Source organism: Giraffa tippelskirchi, chromosome 1 (genome assembly GCF_054371585.1).
Source record: "Giraffa tippelskirchi isolate mGirTip1 chromosome 1, T2T-mGirTip1v1.2.pri, whole genome shotgun sequence".
NCBI lineage: Eukaryota > Metazoa > Chordata > Mammalia > Artiodactyla > Giraffidae > Giraffa > Giraffa tippelskirchi.
The window spans coordinates 42,440,977-42,459,201 of record NC_137275.1 but is presented as its reverse complement, the minus strand read 5'-3'; the positions used below and the strand labels follow the sequence as shown (position 1 = coordinate 42,459,201).

Genomic DNA, 18,225 nt, shown 5'->3' with positions numbered 1-18,225 from the left:
ACAACTTGAAAAGAAGATGCATATTTACCCAAAACAAATTTAGTTCTATCTTCTGACTTTGAAAGAAGTTATGGATTTCTAAGTGATGTAATTTGTTTATCAATGCTTTTAAACGGTCCCATTTCTAGTATCTATAATGTTAAAATAGACTGAGAAAAGCTACAAGCATGTACTGAATTACAGAGAATGGCATCATAAACAATGTTTATAAAATTAGGAAAAACAATAGCAATACATATAAGAATAAGAAAATAAATGTCATAATGTGTAAAGCCCTCTTACAAATTAGTGACAAAATGACTTGGCAGCAGGCTTCTATTTTGTAGGTTGACTATATCAAAGTTAGCCTTGAAAGACAAAAGCAAGTTTAAAAGAACTGTCTGAGGAGAGTGTGGAAAAGAGTGGCATTCATCTGTCTTTGTGGTCCTCAGGAAATGGAGTGACTGGTGATTGATAACAGATGGAAAAGTCGCAGGGCTTTTGTAGCCAAAATGCCCCACCTGCCCTCTCAGTCCTCCTTCCTGTGCCTGTCTAAACCACTGGCACCAGAAAGCTTGGAATTTACAGTGAAAATAATTTAATGAACTAGAACAAGGGCAAAGAGAAAAGGATGTTGTTTATCAGATACCATCAACACAGCGATGAAACAGAAATAAAAACAGAAACACACACACAAAAAAACCTGAGACTAGCTATTTATCTAGGTATAGTCTCCAGGAAAGGGTGGGACCACCAGCCTCTTGTTACCACATAGGTGTGATTCCAGCTGTGTGGAGGGTGTATGGGGTTGTTATACGTGTATAGAGTTAAAGAACCAAGCTCCTTGCTCTAGTGTAGGCAAAGGATTGCAAACTGGCAGCCTGAAACCCAACTTGGACTCACAATTCAGTTCATTTGTTCAATTGTGAACGACTCTTTGCAACCCCATGGACTGCAGCACACTAGGTTTCACTGTCCATCACCAACTCCCTGAGCTTGCTTAAACTCATGTCCATCGAGTCAGTGATCCCATCCAACCATCTCATCCTCTGTCATCCCCTTCTCCTCCTGCCTTCAACCTTCCCCAGCATCAGGGTGTTTTCCAATGGGTCAGTTCTTCGCATCAGGTGGCCAAAGTATTGGAGTTTCAGCTTCAGCATCAGTCCTTCCAATGAATATTCAGGACTGATTTCCTTGAGGACTGACTGGTTTGAGTTCCTTGCAGTCCAAGGGACTCTCAAGAGTCTTCTCCAACACCACAGTTCAAAAGCATCAATTCTTCTGTAGCTCAGCTTTCTTTACAGTCCAACTCTCACATCCATACATGACTACTGGAAAAACCATAGCCTTGACTAGATGGACCTTTGTTGGCAAAGTAATGTCTTTGCTTTTTAATATGATGTCCAGATTGGTCATAGCTTTTCTCCCAAGGAGTAAGCGTCTTTTAATTTCATGGCTGCAGTCACCATCTGCAGTGGTTTTGAACCCCAAGAAAATAAAGTCTGTCACTTGTTTCCATTGTTTCCCCATCTATTTGCCATGAAGTGATGGGACCGGATGCATGGTCTTAGCTTTTTGAATGTTGAGTTTTAAGCCAGCTTTTTCACTCTCCTCTTTCACTTTCATCAAGAGACTCTTCAGTTCCTCTTCACTTTCTGCCATAAGTATGGTGTCATCTCCATATCTGAGGTTATGATATTTCTTCCATCAGTCTTGATTCCAGCTTCTGCTTCATCCAGCCCAGCATTACCCATGATGTACTCTGCATAGAAGTTAAATAAGCAGGGTGACAATATACAGCCTTGATGTACTCCTTTCCCAATTTGGAACCAGTCTATTGTTCCATGTCCAGTTCTAACTATTGCTTCTTGACCTGATTTCTCAGATAGGTGCTAATTTGCCTGCACAGTTTTAAACAGTTTTTCTCTTTTAAAAAAAAATAATGATTTATTTTATTTTTGGCCATTCCACATAACTTGTGGAATTTTATTTCCCTGACCAGGAGTTGAACCCAGACCTCAGCAGTGAAAGCGCAGAGTCCTCATCACTGGACCACTAGAGAATTCCCGGAGAGGCTGACTTTAGATGGATGGGCAGGAAGTTGTCTTTGAGGAAGTGATATTTATCCTAAATGACCCAAACCAGATCTGAAAAAAGTATTCTAAAAAGAGAAACAGCAAGTAGAAAAATCCTAAGGTGGAACCAACCTTGACTGGGCAGGACACATGAGGTAGAGAAAAAGGTGAAGTCACACAGAAGGCAGGGTTTAGATCACATAGAACTTTAATTTAGACTTGGACTTTATTCTAAGGACATTAACTGGACTTAATTATAAGGGCATTTGGAAGCTGTTAGATAATGTTAAACAGGGGGATGCATTGATTTATATTAATTTTGAAAGCTTTTTCTGGACACTGGTTAGATTATAGATTGGCAATTGTGCAAGAGGGGACTCCAAGTAGGACTCATTGTAACAATCCAGGTAAGAAATGACACCTAGTCTAGACAAGGTGGTAATAGTGGAGATAGAGGCAGATTCAGGATCTGTTTTAGAGACAGAGACAACAGAACTTGGCAAGGGGACTGGATTCAAGGCAAGACAAATGAGAGGACTCTACAGGGGTATGCTGCTTCCCTCCACGGAGATGGGAGACTGAAGGAGCAGGATTTCCCATGCTTTATTTGAAATGCCTGTGAAACACCTAGATGGAGATGGCAGGCATATACGTGGACAAATAAGAATTCATGGAGCACGTGTTTAGCATTCTTTTTGGAATTTTCATCCTGCCTGTGGAAACCTAGAAATGTTCAAGAATGGACCTGAAAGGGCAGTGCCCCTTTCCTCGGGAGCAGAGGAGGTGTCCTACAAGGTCCAGATCGTCATCACCTAAAGGGTTTAAGCACACCTAGGGCAATGGGATGCTTCATTTCACATAGCAGAGGTGCTTTAAAGAATTGTGCAGGTCAAGCAAATTGCTATTTGCCCTTCATTTACATTTCAATTTGCCAAGCACCTTCTCCTTAATTTTGAATGATCTTCAGTTGACACTTAACAGGAAGTTTCTAGTTTCTGCTTCCCCTTCTCCATTCTCATCACTCTGGTGCCCTGGCTTTTCTAACCAGCCTTTACTCCGTGGACTGTTTCAAGTTGAAAAGCTTAAATTCACCCTCTGATGATTCTGGGGTGCAGGGAGAGGTCTCTACGAGAGGAAATAGCTCAGGAAACAGTTGGCCTCTTCCCTACTTCTGAAAAGTTGAGGAAGAAAACAAAAGAGTGAGACCAGCACCCAGAAGTGATTTTAGGTCTGGTAGCCAGGTGTGCTGAGCTAATACTGAATTCCAGAATGAAGGGCTGTCTCCACCCAGTTCCAAGCAGCTCTAGGCTGGGAGCATGCAGGCCCTGGGGAGAGCAGCAGAAATTAGTTTTTCCCTGTGGGTTGCATCTCCCAAGAGGAAAAAGGTGGCAGAAATGAGCCTGGTATACTCAGTTACTCTGCCCAAATTTACTTTCCATCAGGAGAGGTGAAATGCTTAAGCCTTGGAGAGAAGCCAGGAAACAGTCCTCCTCATGGAAACTTGGAGTGGAGAAAGGACATTCTCCCCTAATGATAATAGAAATGTTCATCATTAATTGGCTGGTTTTATATGTTTGGCTTTTCAGTAAGTAAGACACAGTTAAGTTGAACAAGCAGATACAAGCACAACTCTGACAAAAACTATGCAATTTGGGGAAAGTTGAGCTGTTTCAAGTTTCTCATTTGTAAAAAAGGATAAGAGTACCTATCTTGTAAGATCATTCATGTAACACACAAAATGCACTGCATGGATCAGAAGAAGCATTGGATAAAGATTTGCCGCTACTATTACTACTGTGAGGATGACTATCACTATTACCCAGTTAGAAAATTTGTTAGGTGCCAGGGATATGAAAGATAAAAGATAGCTTTTATATATAAAAGATATAAGATATAACAGATAAAAGGATAGCTTGCCAGGTTCCTCTGTCCGTGGGGATTCTAGGCAAGAACACTGGAGTGGGTTGCCATGCCTTCCTCCAGATCTTCCCAACCCAGGTCTCCTGCATTGCAGGCAGATTCTTTACAGCCTGAGCCACCAGGGAAGCCCATTTAAAGCTAAGGAGATAGGAATTAAAAAAAAAAAAACAACTTTAAAATACAGTGGAATGCTTGTGTAATAGAGTTTCTTGCCAGAGGGGTGCCTACTAGTGATTACATTTTAGTGAGATTACATCTATGCAGGCCAGGACAAAAAAAATCATCTTGGAATTGTTGAGCATCCAACATCTTTATTGGGTGGGGGTCACATAAGTAGCTCTGTCTGCAAGAGAGATTATCAGGAAACTGCCTGGGTTTTTAGGTGTTTTGTTTTTTTTTTTTCCTAAAGGAGTTAGTTACCAGTGATGAGTAGAACAACAATGGCTCTAAATCTTCAAGGTAGGGAAAGCTAGAACCAGCCTTGATTTAGCACACAAGGGCATGGAAAGAGCTGATCACTTTGGAATCTTGACACTTGGAGCCTAAATTGGCAGAGTCTGAGGGCCCCTGGCACCCACTCCAGTACTCTTGCCTGGACAATCCCACGGACGGAGGAGCCTGGTAGGCTGCAGTCCATGGGGTCGGGAAGAGTCAGACACGACTGAGCGACTTCACTTTCACTTTTGACTTTCACGCATTGGAGAAGTAAATGGCAACCCATTCCAGTGTTCTTGCCTGGAGAATCCCAGGGACGGTGAAGCCTGGTGGGCTGCCGTCTAGGGGTCGCACAGAGTCGGACACGGCTGAAGCGACTTAGTAGTAGTAGTAGTAGTAGAGGGTCCCTGACTCAGGGTGACACTGGAACAGGCCAGTAGGGCCCTGCTCTGGCCAAATTCTGACACTGCACTGACCGCCTGCACAAGTGCCCCCTGAGGGCAAGGCTTTACATCTGTTCACATCTGCTAAACAGCTTTGCTGCCTTGCCCCTGAGCCACCCCTCACCCACAGACATCCTGCAGCTTAACCCGTAAGTCCTCATCGCCACACTTGCTGAGGTGACTGGGAATTCAGCCATGAGTACTTCCTGTTAGCTCTGGAGTGTGGGAGCCCACCCCCAGAAAATAAGCCAAGCATCTTCCAGGAATCAGGGACACATGGCCAGTTTTGTTGCATTCATCCTCTGCCGCAGCCATTAGACTGAGCCAACAGACTTCCCTTCAGGTTTCTCTCAAGCACTGCTATGCTGTAGGCATGAAGGGGAGGGAGTTGGAGGGAGGATAGTTCACACCTCTGGGTTCTCTATTACTAGTTTGTGAGGCTCAAACATTTGCACCGTAGGGATGAACTGGGAGGTAAAATAGTTGCATGCCAAACTGTAAGGCATCCTGGTTACTAACACAGTAATAGAGCATGCATAAGCTACAGTAGCATGAAGCAAGGAGTGATGAATTCTGTAAGAGGAGGTGTTTAGGGAAGACTTCGACTTCCCTCCTGGCTCAGCCAGTAAGGTGTCTGCCTGCAATGCAGGAGACCTGGGTTCGATCCCTGGGTTGGGGAGATCCCCTGGAGAAGGAAATGGCAACCCACTCCAGTATTCTTGCCTGGAAAATCCCATGGACAGAGTAGCTTGACAGACTACAGTTCATGGGATCGCAAAGAGTCGGACACGACTGAGCGACTTCACTTCACTTCACTTCTGAGAGGTTGGCCAGAAGCGGATTTTAAAGTATGAGTAGGAGTTTACAGAGACAGAATGGAGGAAGTTAATTACAGACAGGAGGAATGGCATGGACAAAAGCTTTACTAACCCATGACTTAACATGGTATCTTCAATGAATTAAAAGTAGGTTTGTCCACTCTGCCACAGATTGTTTTGGTGGATTCGTTTCTTGTTCCAGTATTTACTGATAACCTTCCTTAGTTTTTTCACAATGCACAGGTTTAATATATGTAATATATATAAAGAATAATGGTGCCTGGCACATGGTTAGCACAACCTTAGTCACACTTAATAGCTCAACTTTTTTTTAATAAGATGGAAAAATATTCTCAGCCAATCATTCTTTTCTGTTTTCTACTCTTGCCTACCCCAACCTCATCCTTCAAAAATCCTAAACACTCCGTTTCAAAAGCCAAACAAACATTTTAAGAGGCCAGTCTAAGATCGATGTGGCCCAAAACATGTAAAACAAAAAGGCGTTACAGGAAAAGGGTAATGTTAGATGTTTTTGATCTGGGGGTGATTATAGGCAAACAATATCTAAAACAAAGCTTGAAATTTTTCTTCTGTTATTTCCTAAGTCTCATTTCAAAGGTTTGTTCACATAATCGCATCCTAACGCTCAAGAATACTGTCCTCAGTAGATCGCCAGGTCGGAGACGGCACCGAGAATCGGTGAAGTGCGGAACTCGCCTAAGGTGTGGCGATTCCCGCAAGTGCCACGTAACCAGGACGCCCGAACTAACTCGACATCTAGGAAAGGCTAAGAGAAGAGACGGGGGTAGGGTGGGGGGGTCTGGATATTAGGGCAGAAGACTCATGAGGAAACAAGAAATGAAGAGCCGCGCGGTTCTGGTACGGTGGGCACAGCGAGATGAAGAGGGTCCAGAGTGGGGCGCGAGAAGGATGCGAGACAAGGAGGGTCACACGGCTCCCAGCACCTCGGGAGCGCCGGCTCCAATGGAAGGAGGGCGCGAGCCGCACCTCAACCTGCCCAAGGACGTCACGACGCCGAGGCGGACGCCGGGCCAATGGGAGACCGTCACAGGCAGGGGCGGGGCCCAGAGAAATTGGGCCGGGCCGCACTGAGACAGTTGGCAGAGTCGTGTGGTCAGGGTTGGGGGAGGATCAGTCGCCGGCGGTAGACGCCGGCCCGCCCTATCTCACGTCCTCCGCTGGTCACTTCCCGCATGCTGCAGGCTCCTCCCTGAGCCGCGGCGGCGAGGCGTGGGGGGCGCGTCCGGGAACGGCTCGGGGTCGAAGCTTCCAGTCGCCCGCACTTCCTCCTGAGACGCCGGTGCGCGGCCGTCTCGGCGGGCGGGATGGCGGCGGCGGCCCGGGGTAGCGGCCGCGCATCTGCGCCCGGGCTGCTTCTGCTCCTGCTGGTTCCTCTGCTGTCGGCCCCGGCCGGGGTCCGGGCCGTACCCGACGAAGCCCTCAGCCGCCGAAACAAGGAACCGCCGGCGCCTGCCCAGCAGCTGCAGCCCGCGGCCGTGCAGGGCCCCGAGCCGGCCCGGGTCGAGGTGAGCGGGATGGGCCCGGGAGGGCGAGGCTGCGGAGCCGGCGGCGCCGGGTACCAGGCTCGCCGCTGCCGGAGCGCCGCCCTCGACTCGGGCTGCCGGCGCGGGGAAGGGAGCTCGGCCCCGGCTTCCTGGGGTGGAAGACCGGGGAGTATGCCCTTCCCGGGTGGGCCCTGGCCTCTCCCGGCTCCTTATGGGGGAGGGGAGAGCAGAGCTGGGAGGCCACTGTAAACCTTTAGTTCGGGAGGATGCAGATGCTGCTGAGGAAGAGGGCGTCTTGTTGATCAGATGGATCCTAGAGAGCTGGAAACACTCATCCCAAGTAGAAAGTTTTTAACGGAGGGCAGCTGGGAGGCTTTTCGTATTCTCTGAGAATAATAACATCGGCCATTTCATTGTTGAAACAGCTTATCCCGAACTGTTTACCAAATTCAGTTCAGCTCTGCACAACTTGTGATTTTTGCCAAATATATGTGGATAAGGAAGGGTGACTGTTAAAAACGTGCTCTGGCTTGCAGGAAGTAACCCTGAGGAATGCAGAGGAATAGTCTGTCTTTGTATGCAAGCAGTGTGGGATGCCAAAGACTAAATTTATAAGTGTACTAGAATCTTGCGTTTTGGCCTTCACTAAGTAGATATTAACATCTTAATTTATGTTAATAGAATCACTTAGGTGACTAGTGTTCAAAATCTCAGCAGCGTTTTTATATTTAATCCCACTCTGGGTCCTGGGCTTTCTCCTCGTTTCTCGTTTGGATTTCTGAATTCAGATCCTCTGTAGTCTTTTCTAGTAGAGGACATAGGCATTCAACCATCACATTTCCACCCCAGGCTACCTCCAGCCTGTCCTCACCTAACTAATCTTCTTACCATTGAATTACATTTTCCTACTCAGAAATCTTCAGTGAGTTGCCTGGCTTACTGATTTCCGTCCAGCCTCTTCAGCAGGATATTCAGGTTTCTTGGTAATCTGACTGCAGTCAACCCCTCCAGGCTTTTTAGCCGCACTCCCAGTCATACCGCTGTACTCACATCCGAGACCTGCCATGTGCTCTGTTGCCTTCCAACAAAGACCTCTAAGTAAAAGGGCTTTAGTGAGCTTGAAGCCCACCGATCAGAACCTTTCCCACTTTTCAAGACTCAGCAGGTTATCTCCTCTCTGAAGACCTCCCTGAAATTTCCTGACTCAAAGTGATTTCTCTCTCCTGCTTGTGACTCCTGGGTCCAGCTGACCCAGCTTGCCATGTCCACTTCTGAAATTGAACTGAAATGCTGATTCATGAAATTTATTCTTAATGTTCATCTTTTAGCCTTCTGTCATTTCACTCTTAATCAGAAGTTTATTTTAAAGCAATAAATATTTTGGGTTATGTAACTTTCCGGGTCTTACATTAAAGTTTTGATCATATAGTGATTTTTGAGATACAAATAGTGGTAGGTATGCTGGTTGATACCCTTTTAGACAGCTGGGAGAAGTATAGCTGTGTTAAAAAAAAAAAAAAAGCAGTAATGTCCAGTGACCATATTTAAGTGTCCTAAGAATCCTGTCTTTAAAACTGGAGCTGTGGAGGGAAGGAACAGGCACAATATAATTTTTGTTTTTACTATTTTGATGTATTCTTGGTGGTTCTTCTTAGACACTAGGAAATTATTCTGTATTTTAGTAGAATCTAATTATTTTGTTTTTAATTGTATTTTCATGTAACTTTTTGTTTTGGCCCAAGTGTTTTTTTTTTCCTCTTGTGTTACAGTATGTTGGAAGAGTTTTTTTTTTTTTTTTCACATATTTTCTAAACTATGTAATGTAAGTATCATTTGCTTTTTTTTGTCCACTTGGTAGAAGTAAGATTTGATCAGAGTTCAGTTTAATAGCCATGTAGGCAAGGATTCAGCATCACCGAATATCAAAAAGTTTCAAGTGTTTTGCTTTGCAATTACATGCAGCAGATCTTTTTAAAGTGTGGGATACATAAATATATGTTTTCATGCCACTGTGTTAGTTTCCTCTTTTAAAAATAGAGAGGGGAAAAAAAATCTCCTTTATTAGGAAGCTTTCAAATGTAAAATGTATTGTAAAAATGTAGTTGTATCTTATAGGGTGCTTTGAAGCAAGATTACTGAACTTCTAATAGGATTTTTCTACATTGGATTTTTTTTTGTCTCTATAATCAGGTAAAAAAAAGTTGAGGGAGTTTACTCATAGTTAAAAATAAACCCCATTTCACAAACCCATGAAAAAAGCACTGTTGATCACTGGGATCCTTTCATTTATGCAGTTTACCTTTAGTGACATACTCAGTTTTTTCTTATTCCTTTCTTGTCAGAGTATGAACTCCAAGAAGCATTAATTCCCTTTAGGTCAGGGAGTTCAGATAGATTTAATAGAGATAATTTGTAATTTGCTGTGTATTCTGGAAGGCTAAAGAAGGACTGCTCTGGTTGCAAAGCACTGTTAATAAATCCACAGAAGCCTACCACTCAACCCAGAACAAATTCTCTATACTGTATTTCTACTTTATAGTTTCTTGGCATTTCTTTTATGTAGTATCTTTTAACACAAAAGCTTTTCACACAATATTTTAAACTTTTTTCTGTTTTTATTAAGTTTCAGTCCTGCTCCATTCCAGTCCAGACTCCCAGTTCTAACCTCTTTACAGCTAAGTCTGAAGCCATCAGGCATGAAGACCCTTGTCTTACTCATTGTTGCTTCAGAATGAGGTGATCTGATGTTACTGCATTTATTTGTTGGTGTTCTAATATTAGAGCAGTTAATTTAAAAAAATCAATGAAACCGAATACATTTCAAATGTCAAAATTTATAAACACATTGCAAAACCATAACATTTATAAAAGCAAACATAAGCATTCATTAAAATAAAAATGTAATTATTAAATATATTATTCTAATATGAATTAACAGTAAATTCATAAAAAATATTTAAAAAGCTAAGCCATCCACAAATAAAAAGATGATCATGAATATTTATAATTAAATGTAATTTTATTTATTTATTTTAATGCCATCTTTTAAAACCAAGTTTATCGATGGTGTCGCAGTTTAAGTTACAGCGTGTATTTTTACACACATTTTTCCAACTTCGGAAAGGTTTTTCTGACTTAATTCAATAAAGCAGTGGCAAGGAGACAGTTGTAAGCCAGTTTTAAGCGCTTTCCTATAACTCCTTTATCTTCAAATAATCTCACTTCTTGTGTGGTAACTTGTGGAGGGACTTTGTTTTTGTTTTTGCAGGGACATCAATCTTTTTCTTGGTAGCAGGCTGTAGATTTTGTTTAAAAGAAGCATCTTCATCTTCTCTAGTTTCATTATGTGTAAATGGAGATTCTGATGCAGCTATCTGTGTCAGTTTTAATATATATGTGTTCATTTGAACTCTGGAACTAGAATAGAAATTATTTTTTCATCGTTAATTGTTATTTTCTTCCTTTTCTTGAAGATGAAGAGAAGAATCTTTAGATATTTAGAATATTTTTATTCTAAAGAATAAAAGCTTATTCTCTAAATGAGGGTGCTTTTTCACAATTTTTCAGTTTCAAACTAATTTTAACTTTAAGTAAAGAGTTTTATTAAGTTTTTTGTCTTTGGTTTTTAATTATAAGGTATTGACCCTACTCTCAGGATGTAAATAATTTGGATTTTAGATCCAAATCTGCAAGAATGGTATTTGTGCTGAGGAGAAGAGTGTATTTCATTACTTTAACGCTGTGTAACTGACCGGTGGAATGCCAAAATTGGAATTGTGGTCACTGCCTCTGACCTTCCTCTACTAATCTAAATATTGGCTTCTGTGCTAGCACTTTCTGCCTTTCTTCTGTAATGGACAAAACTGTCACCCTTTCCATACCTCCTCTGTTCGTGTGCCCGTACTCCTGACCTCTAGTACTTCACTTCCTCAATATCTTTATTCTCTCCTTTTCTTTGGTTCCTTTTTATCTGCTTATACATTCCCACAGGTTTCTCCCATTTGGAGGGGGTGAGGGGAAAGGCAATTGTTTTAACTGCTTGATTGCATTAGTTTCTTTCTTCAGCTTTATAAATGAAATTTCTAACTAGAGAATTACCGCTTTTTCACCTTGCTTTAGTCTTCTGTTATCTGGCATCATCCCATGTCTTTATATTGAAATTTCATTTTTGAAGGATACCTGTAACCTAATTAATTGCTAAATCCAGGGCTCTTTTTCAATTCTTCTGTAACACTATTAACTCTCTACATTTTAAAGAGTCCTACTCTACCTCAGTATGCATGGACTTGAGGAAGTTATTTAACCCTATTGGTTCTCAGTTTCTTCTTTTATGATAAATTGGGATAACAGCTTTAAGGTTTTTGAGTATCAAATAAAACAGTGTATATGAAAATCCTTGGCATTTAGTCAGTAGCTCAGTGAAATGGTGATTGCCCCTAACTTGACCATCTGTGGTTTTCTTCTGCCTGCCTCTCTAAATATCCAAGACAATTTTCTCTTTGTTTCCCTCCTCCACTCCCTTCCCTAAATATAGACATTGTCTGAAGCTCATTTTTTCCAATGTAATTTCTGCCTTTTCCCTTATAAATCTAGTCTTGCAAAGCTCTAGCTGATAAATTCAGGTTGCCAGCAACCAAATACATACCTTGCAACTATCCTAGCCTAAACTCAGGTGTTTCATTTCTGAAGTCTCTTGGATTTCCAAACCTCTTGGAAATCTTTATTTGAAATGATTTTTATTCCTCTTTCCCATATACCTTAGAGGAATATGAATAGCATCGTTGATTCTTTACCTTTTAAAAATTCTGTTATTTTTCTTTCTCATCATGTACAGAATTTTTTCCTTTGTCTCCAACATGAGTCTTGTGCAGTAGACCTCCTAATTAATTGGTTCAGTGGCTGGTATTCTTTACTTTCTGTCCTGATCTATTAGTCACAGTATATTAATTACATTTGTGTCTTCTACTCAAAAACTTTAAAGGGCTTCTCCTTTGCCTCTAAGCTGGTCCATAAACATACAGGCTTTTCAGTGTGGGCCCAGTTTATCTTTCTTATCTTACTGCAGTCATTCATCTGATGGTTTACTCCCTGTTCTCAGAATAAAGCCTGTTTTCTTTCAAATTGTCAGTCCAGGGAAGGAGGTCAATGTACCTCATGCATTTTCAAGTTATCTGCTCCATGAGTGACTAGCACACATCCTGCTGAGACTTTCCAGGAGCTCTATGAAATGAACCTCAGAATTGATTCCTCTGCATTGGTAAAAAGTTGCCCCATAGGGTTTGACTCCTCCATGCTTCTGGGTAGTATAGTGAATAAGGTTGTGCAGAACAGTTACTTTTGGTTGGATCTGCCTGACGCCAGTTACAGCCTGCAGAATTGATCATCCGTGGCTGGAGTAAGAGATTGGGTCAAGTGATTTTTGAAGTGGTGCACAATAGGTGTCTTTAATCATGAGCATGGTGAAAAATCCAAAAGATACAGAAGAATGTATAATGAAAAGTGTGTCTCCTCTTGTATTCTAGCTCAGGGGTCAGCAAACTAGTTTACCACTGACTGCCTCTTTTTGTAAGTAAAGTTTTATTAGAATAGAGCTAGGCCATTCATTTAAGTACTACCTATGGCTGATCTCAGACCATAGCACCAGAGTTGGGTAATTACCAAAGAAACTTTATGGCCCAAGAGGTTAAATATTTGGCCCTTTAAGAGAAAGTTTGCCCACACATGTTCCAGTCATCCTGGTTCCTTCCCTGGCCACTGTTACTGTTTCCTGAGATTTCTCGAGCATTAGCAACTGTGTATATACTTTATAAACCTGCCTGACTCTCCGCCCCATAACATAATACAGTGACACATACATAGGATGTACTTTTTTCAACTTAAAAATGTCTTAGTGATTTTTTTTTCTTATTAGTGTATATAAAACATTCTTACTTTTAGCCCATAATATTCCAGTAACTGGAACTACCATTTATTAACCAGTTCCCTGTGTATGGGTATTTAGTTATTTTGTCTCTTTTAACTATTACAAATGATATCAATATGTTTATACTTGTTTTTAGTACAAAAAGGTTAACTCCCTGAGTGTTCCTGTCTCAGACTGTTTCAGTCATGTACTTGCCATGACTCATTGCCCACAGTATGCCTTCAGTTTGAGAGTGGGATCCTTAGGGGCTGGAGTTGTTGGGGTAGGCATTGCTCAAGAGGTTCCATAGAAGTTGGATCTTGAGGAATCTAGATAAATAGGATGATAATAGGAAGGTAGGAAGGGAAGTAGGACTGCATGATAGGAAGCTTGTGGTTACCAAAAACTCATCCTCTTGAACTGCACTGTTCAGTACTATAGCTGTGAGCCCTGTGACTGTTCTTAAGCACTTGAAAAGATGTGGCAGGTCCAAATTGAGAGGTGCATGAGATGTGTGCAGTGAGTAGATACACACTGGCATTGGAAGATTTGGTAAGAAAAAAAAGAGGGTTAAATATCTCATTCAGTTCAGTTCAGTCACTCAGTCGTGTCCAACTCTTTGCGACCCCATGAACCGCAGTACTCCAGGCCTCCCTGTCCATCACCAACTCCCGGAGTTTACCAAACCCATGTCCATTGAGTTGATGATGCCATCCAACCATCTCATCCTCTGTTATCCCCTTCTCTTCCTGCCCTCAATCCTTCCCAGCATTAGGGTCTTTTTCAATGAGTCAGCTCTTTGCATCAGATGGCCAAAGTATTGGAGTTTCAGCTTCAACATCAGTCCTTCCAATGAACACCCAGGACTGATCTCCTTTAGGATGGACTGGTTGGATCTCCTTGCAGTCCAAGGGACTCTCAAGAGTCTTCTCCAACACCACAGTTCAAAAGCATCAATTCTTCTGCATTCAGCTTTCTTTATAGTCCAACTCTCACATCCATACATGACTACTAGAAAAATATCTCATTAGTCATTTGAAAAATATTCCTAGAGTAGTATTTTGGGTCTGTTGGGTTAAATAAAATAATATTAAAAATAATTTTATCTGTTTTCATTTTTTAATATCTGGCTAACCACTGGACTCTAAAGAATTCCCTAGAAATTAAAAAATTACATTATGTGGCTTGCATTATTTACTATTGGACAGTGTTGCTCTGGCTCATCCTTCACTAGGAAATGTAAGGTTCATTTTGGGAAATAGTATGTGATTACATGGGACATGTTGTATAGTTACCAGAATTAAGTGTTTGTGTTTTATGTTCTAGGCTTAAGAAGGTCATGATGAAATTAGTTTGGGGACAATTTAACTGGTCACGTTTGTGGTGTGCTATAATAACTAACTGTAACTGAGTGCTTACTGTGTATTAGGCACCATTCTCAGGGCTTTATGTGTAGTAATTTATTTAATCCTAACAACAACCTTATCAATCTATGATAGGTACTCCTCATCATAGAGATGTAACTTGAGTCACAGGGAGGTAAACCTACTGGCCCAAGGTCATACAGTAAACAGTAATGTCTTGGTTATGAACTCTAACAATGTGACTCCAGAGCCCATGTATTAAACCATTACATTCTGTCACTCTGAAAATGAACTAGGAAAAGGAGCTGGTCCTTGCACATAGTAATTACTTGGGTAATTGACAACAAATGAATGAATGGTAATTGATCATTTTATGCACTTATTAACATTTTAAGTTTTTAAATCTTCTACCTTCATAGTGGGCTTCCCAGGTGGCCCAGTGGTAAAGAATTCGCCTGCCAACGCAGGAGCTGCCCAAGATGCAGATTCCACCTCTGGGTCGGGAAGATCCCCTGGAGGAGGAAATGACAACCACTCCAGTATTCTTGTTTGGAAAATTCCACGGGTAGGGGGGCCTGGTGGGCTACAGTCCATGGGGTTGCAAACGGACACAGTTGAGCGTGTACACACACACACACACACACATCTTCATAATACTCTGGTACTTTTGTTTTAAATTCTTAATCACACCATGGTTGGTAGCTGTTTAACACTAATTTGGGCTGTCCAGGACCAGCTCAATATATAACAAAAACTATAAGTTGATTTTTTTTTTATGCTCTGTATATAGGAAGATTTTAAGAATATGTAGTTTTTGTTTTGTTGTTGTTCAGTCACTAAGTTGTTTCTGATTCTTTGTGACCCCATGTACTGCAGCATGCCAGGCTTCCTTGTCCTTTACTATCTCCCTGAGTTTGCTCAAGCATGAGTTTGCTCATGTCCATTGAATCGGTGATGCCATCCAACCGTCTTGTCCTCTGTCGTCTCCTTCTCCTCCTGCCTTCAATCTTTCCCAGCATCAGGGTCTTTTCCAATGAGTTGGCTGTTTGCATCAGGTGGCCAAAGCATTGGAGCTTCAATTTAAGCGTCAGTCTTTCTAATGAATATTTAGGGTTAATTTCTTTTAGGATTGACTGGTTTGATCTCCTTGCTTTCCAAGGAACTCTTAAGAGTCTTCTCCAACACCACAGTTCACAAACATCAGTTTTTGTTTTGCTTTGTGCTTATAAGGCAAGTTTTATTTTATCCTCATAATTTCATAGAGGAATGGAGAGGCTAAGTAATGTGGCCTCTGTTTTATAGCTGAGAAATAGAAAACTATGAGAATATGTATCTTGATTACTATTGTGTTTGTTTTTAAAAGTAAACATTTTCTGTTTGAACTTGGTTGTAAATGGTGTATATTTATTCCTAAAATATTTTCTTGGATTTCAGGTCCTAAATATTTTGCAACAAGATTTTTTCATACAAAAAGTATTTCCAAGAGGAAAATGTTGCATTAGTGAAAACTGAATGAAAATGCATATATTTTTTATCATGTTTAATGCTCTTAGGGTATTGAAATAGAAAGGAAATTCATTTTCAAAGGAAAATCAGCATAGTTGGAGTTAAAATGATGATGGAGAGAAAGCTGGAATCCCTTAAAATGGTACTTGGTTAATCATGAGCTGGCCTTTGAAGGCTCCTCTTTTGATTTAGCCCTAACACCAAATATTTTCTGAATTGTTAAATTTCCCAAATCTTTACCTTAGAGGTCTAGTCTGAGTAATGCTTTAATAAAGTTTTCTGATCCTTATTGTGGACTTTGGGAGTCAAGTTTATGTCATACGGGCTTCCTAGGTAGCTCAGGGGTAAAGGCGGATTGCCTGTCAGTGTAGGAGATGCTAGTTTGATTCCTGGCTCAGGAAGGCTCCCTGGAGGAAACGGCAACCCACTCCCAATATTCTTGCTTGAAAAATCCCACGGACTGAGGAGCCTGGCAGGCTACAATCCATGGGGTCGCAAAGAGTCGGACGCGACTGAGAATGCATGCAGGCTAGCAGTCCATTTCAACCTCTGGGAACCCTCATGGGGTAGAACTCTTTTCTCTGTGTTAAGCTATATATAACCTGCCACCTGTAACTTTTTACTTCTACCTCTTGGGCCCACAGAGACTTTCATATAGACTTTCTCAGTTATTGGAACATAGGCACCCAGTCCTTATGTGATTATTTTAGAGCCTGAGTTAGCAAACCTTTTTTTGGTCATGGGCCAGATAATAAATATTTTAGGTTTGGCCACATATTTGTAGGCTCCCTTAAGGTATCTGTTGCCTAATGTTCCTTTCCTACTTCCTCCAACCCTCTCCCTCCCTCCTTCCCTTTTTCTTTTTTTGCAATCCCATAAAAATATGAAAAAATCATTTTCAGCTGGATCTACTCTTACCAGTAGCTTGCCAGTCCCTGGTTTTAGAGTCTCTTCTGTCTCAGGTTATCTTCAGGGGGCAGTGGTGCCTTCTTAAAATGTGGTGCCTCAGAGCCGGTACAGAACTTTGGGTAAGGGCTATGAGGCACAGAAGATGGACTTGTCATTAACTCTTTAAAGTGCTTGGTGCTTTTTTGGAACTTTGTCGCATTTTCAACTCAAGATGGCCTTAGCAGCAACAAAGACTCAGCTTGTCTTCATTAGGCCATGTTACAGCCTAGGGTATTTTTAGTGCAGGACCATCCATATATCCGGTGATATTAGGTCTCAGCTTAGCTAAAGCCAGCTCTTCTTCTAGCCTACTGAGAGCTTTCTGGATCCTGCTTTGTTCTCTTAAGTGTTCATGAAATTTCTCTCAGCTTCCTGTTACTTGAAAGTTTGATAAGGATACCTTGGGTCTTACACCTAAATTATGAATAAAGATTTGAATGAGGCATAGCTAAGAACTCAATTCACATGCATTTAGAAATAAGGTAATTTTAATGTGTGACTATAGCTGGTCTCTGCTTCTAAATTGTTTTTGTAGACTTATGCTTGGATCTCCATTTTAGCCACCATCAATCAGAGGTTGCTGTCATCACTAAGGCAGTGGTTAGACAGTAAATAAGCCTAATGACTACAATAGAAAAACAATCTCAATTTACCTAAAAGTAAAATAATTTAAAATAATGACTTTTTAAAAAATAGCTAATATGTATTTTCTAATTTCAGAAAGGATTTACACCAGCTGCTCCAGTTCATACCAATAAAGAAGATCCAGCTACCCAAACTAACTTGGGATTTATCCATGCATTTGTGGCTGCCATATCAGTTATCATTGTATCTGAACTGGGTGATAAGACATTTTTTATAGCAGCCATCATGGCAATGCGCTATAACCGTTTGACGGTATTGGCTGGTGCTATGCTTGCCTTGGGCCTAATGACATGTTTATCAGGTGAGTGCTTTTTTCCTCTTGATGAGTTTATTGAATTTGAGAGAAAGCATGGTAACACTGAGGGCCTCCCTTAGTGACTGAGCACACATGTGTGTGGTAGCATTGAGTCACTGGATCATTCAAACAGTTCTGTTAGAATTTGGTTTGTGTTCTAGAACTTAGAAAACAGAAAATGTTTTTAGTACATAAATTCCTAAAAACCATATTGCACTTTTAAAATTAAATTTTTAGCTATTCACAATCAAGATACATACTCCACATTTTTAAGATTCTGTTCCCATTTAGTCCATTACAGAGTATTAAGTAGAGTTTCCTATACTGTGCAGCAGGTTATTGTTAGTTACCTATTTTATTATATAGTAG

General features: G+C 41.3%; 1 protein-coding gene across 4 annotated transcripts in view; it reads left to right on the top strand.

The window, feature by feature from the left end:
• Positions 1 to 6,790: 6,790 nt before the first annotated feature.
• The window catches only part of TMEM165 (transmembrane protein 165), a 35,865-nt gene continuing 24,430 nt past the window's right edge, over positions 6,791 to 18,225 (top strand). For all 4 annotated transcript variants that reach the window (XR_014082031.1, XR_014082030.1, XM_081589778.1 and 1 more), the window contains exons 1-2: positions 6,791 to 7,217; positions 17,637 to 17,862. Coding sequence is in view for 2 of the 4 variants with exons in the window: in XM_081589778.1 (XP_081445904.1) it covers positions 7,017 to 7,217; positions 17,637 to 17,862 (427 nt within the window). In the remaining 2 variants the exon portion in view is untranslated. The remainder of the gene's footprint in view (positions 7,218 to 17,636; positions 17,863 to 18,225) is intronic.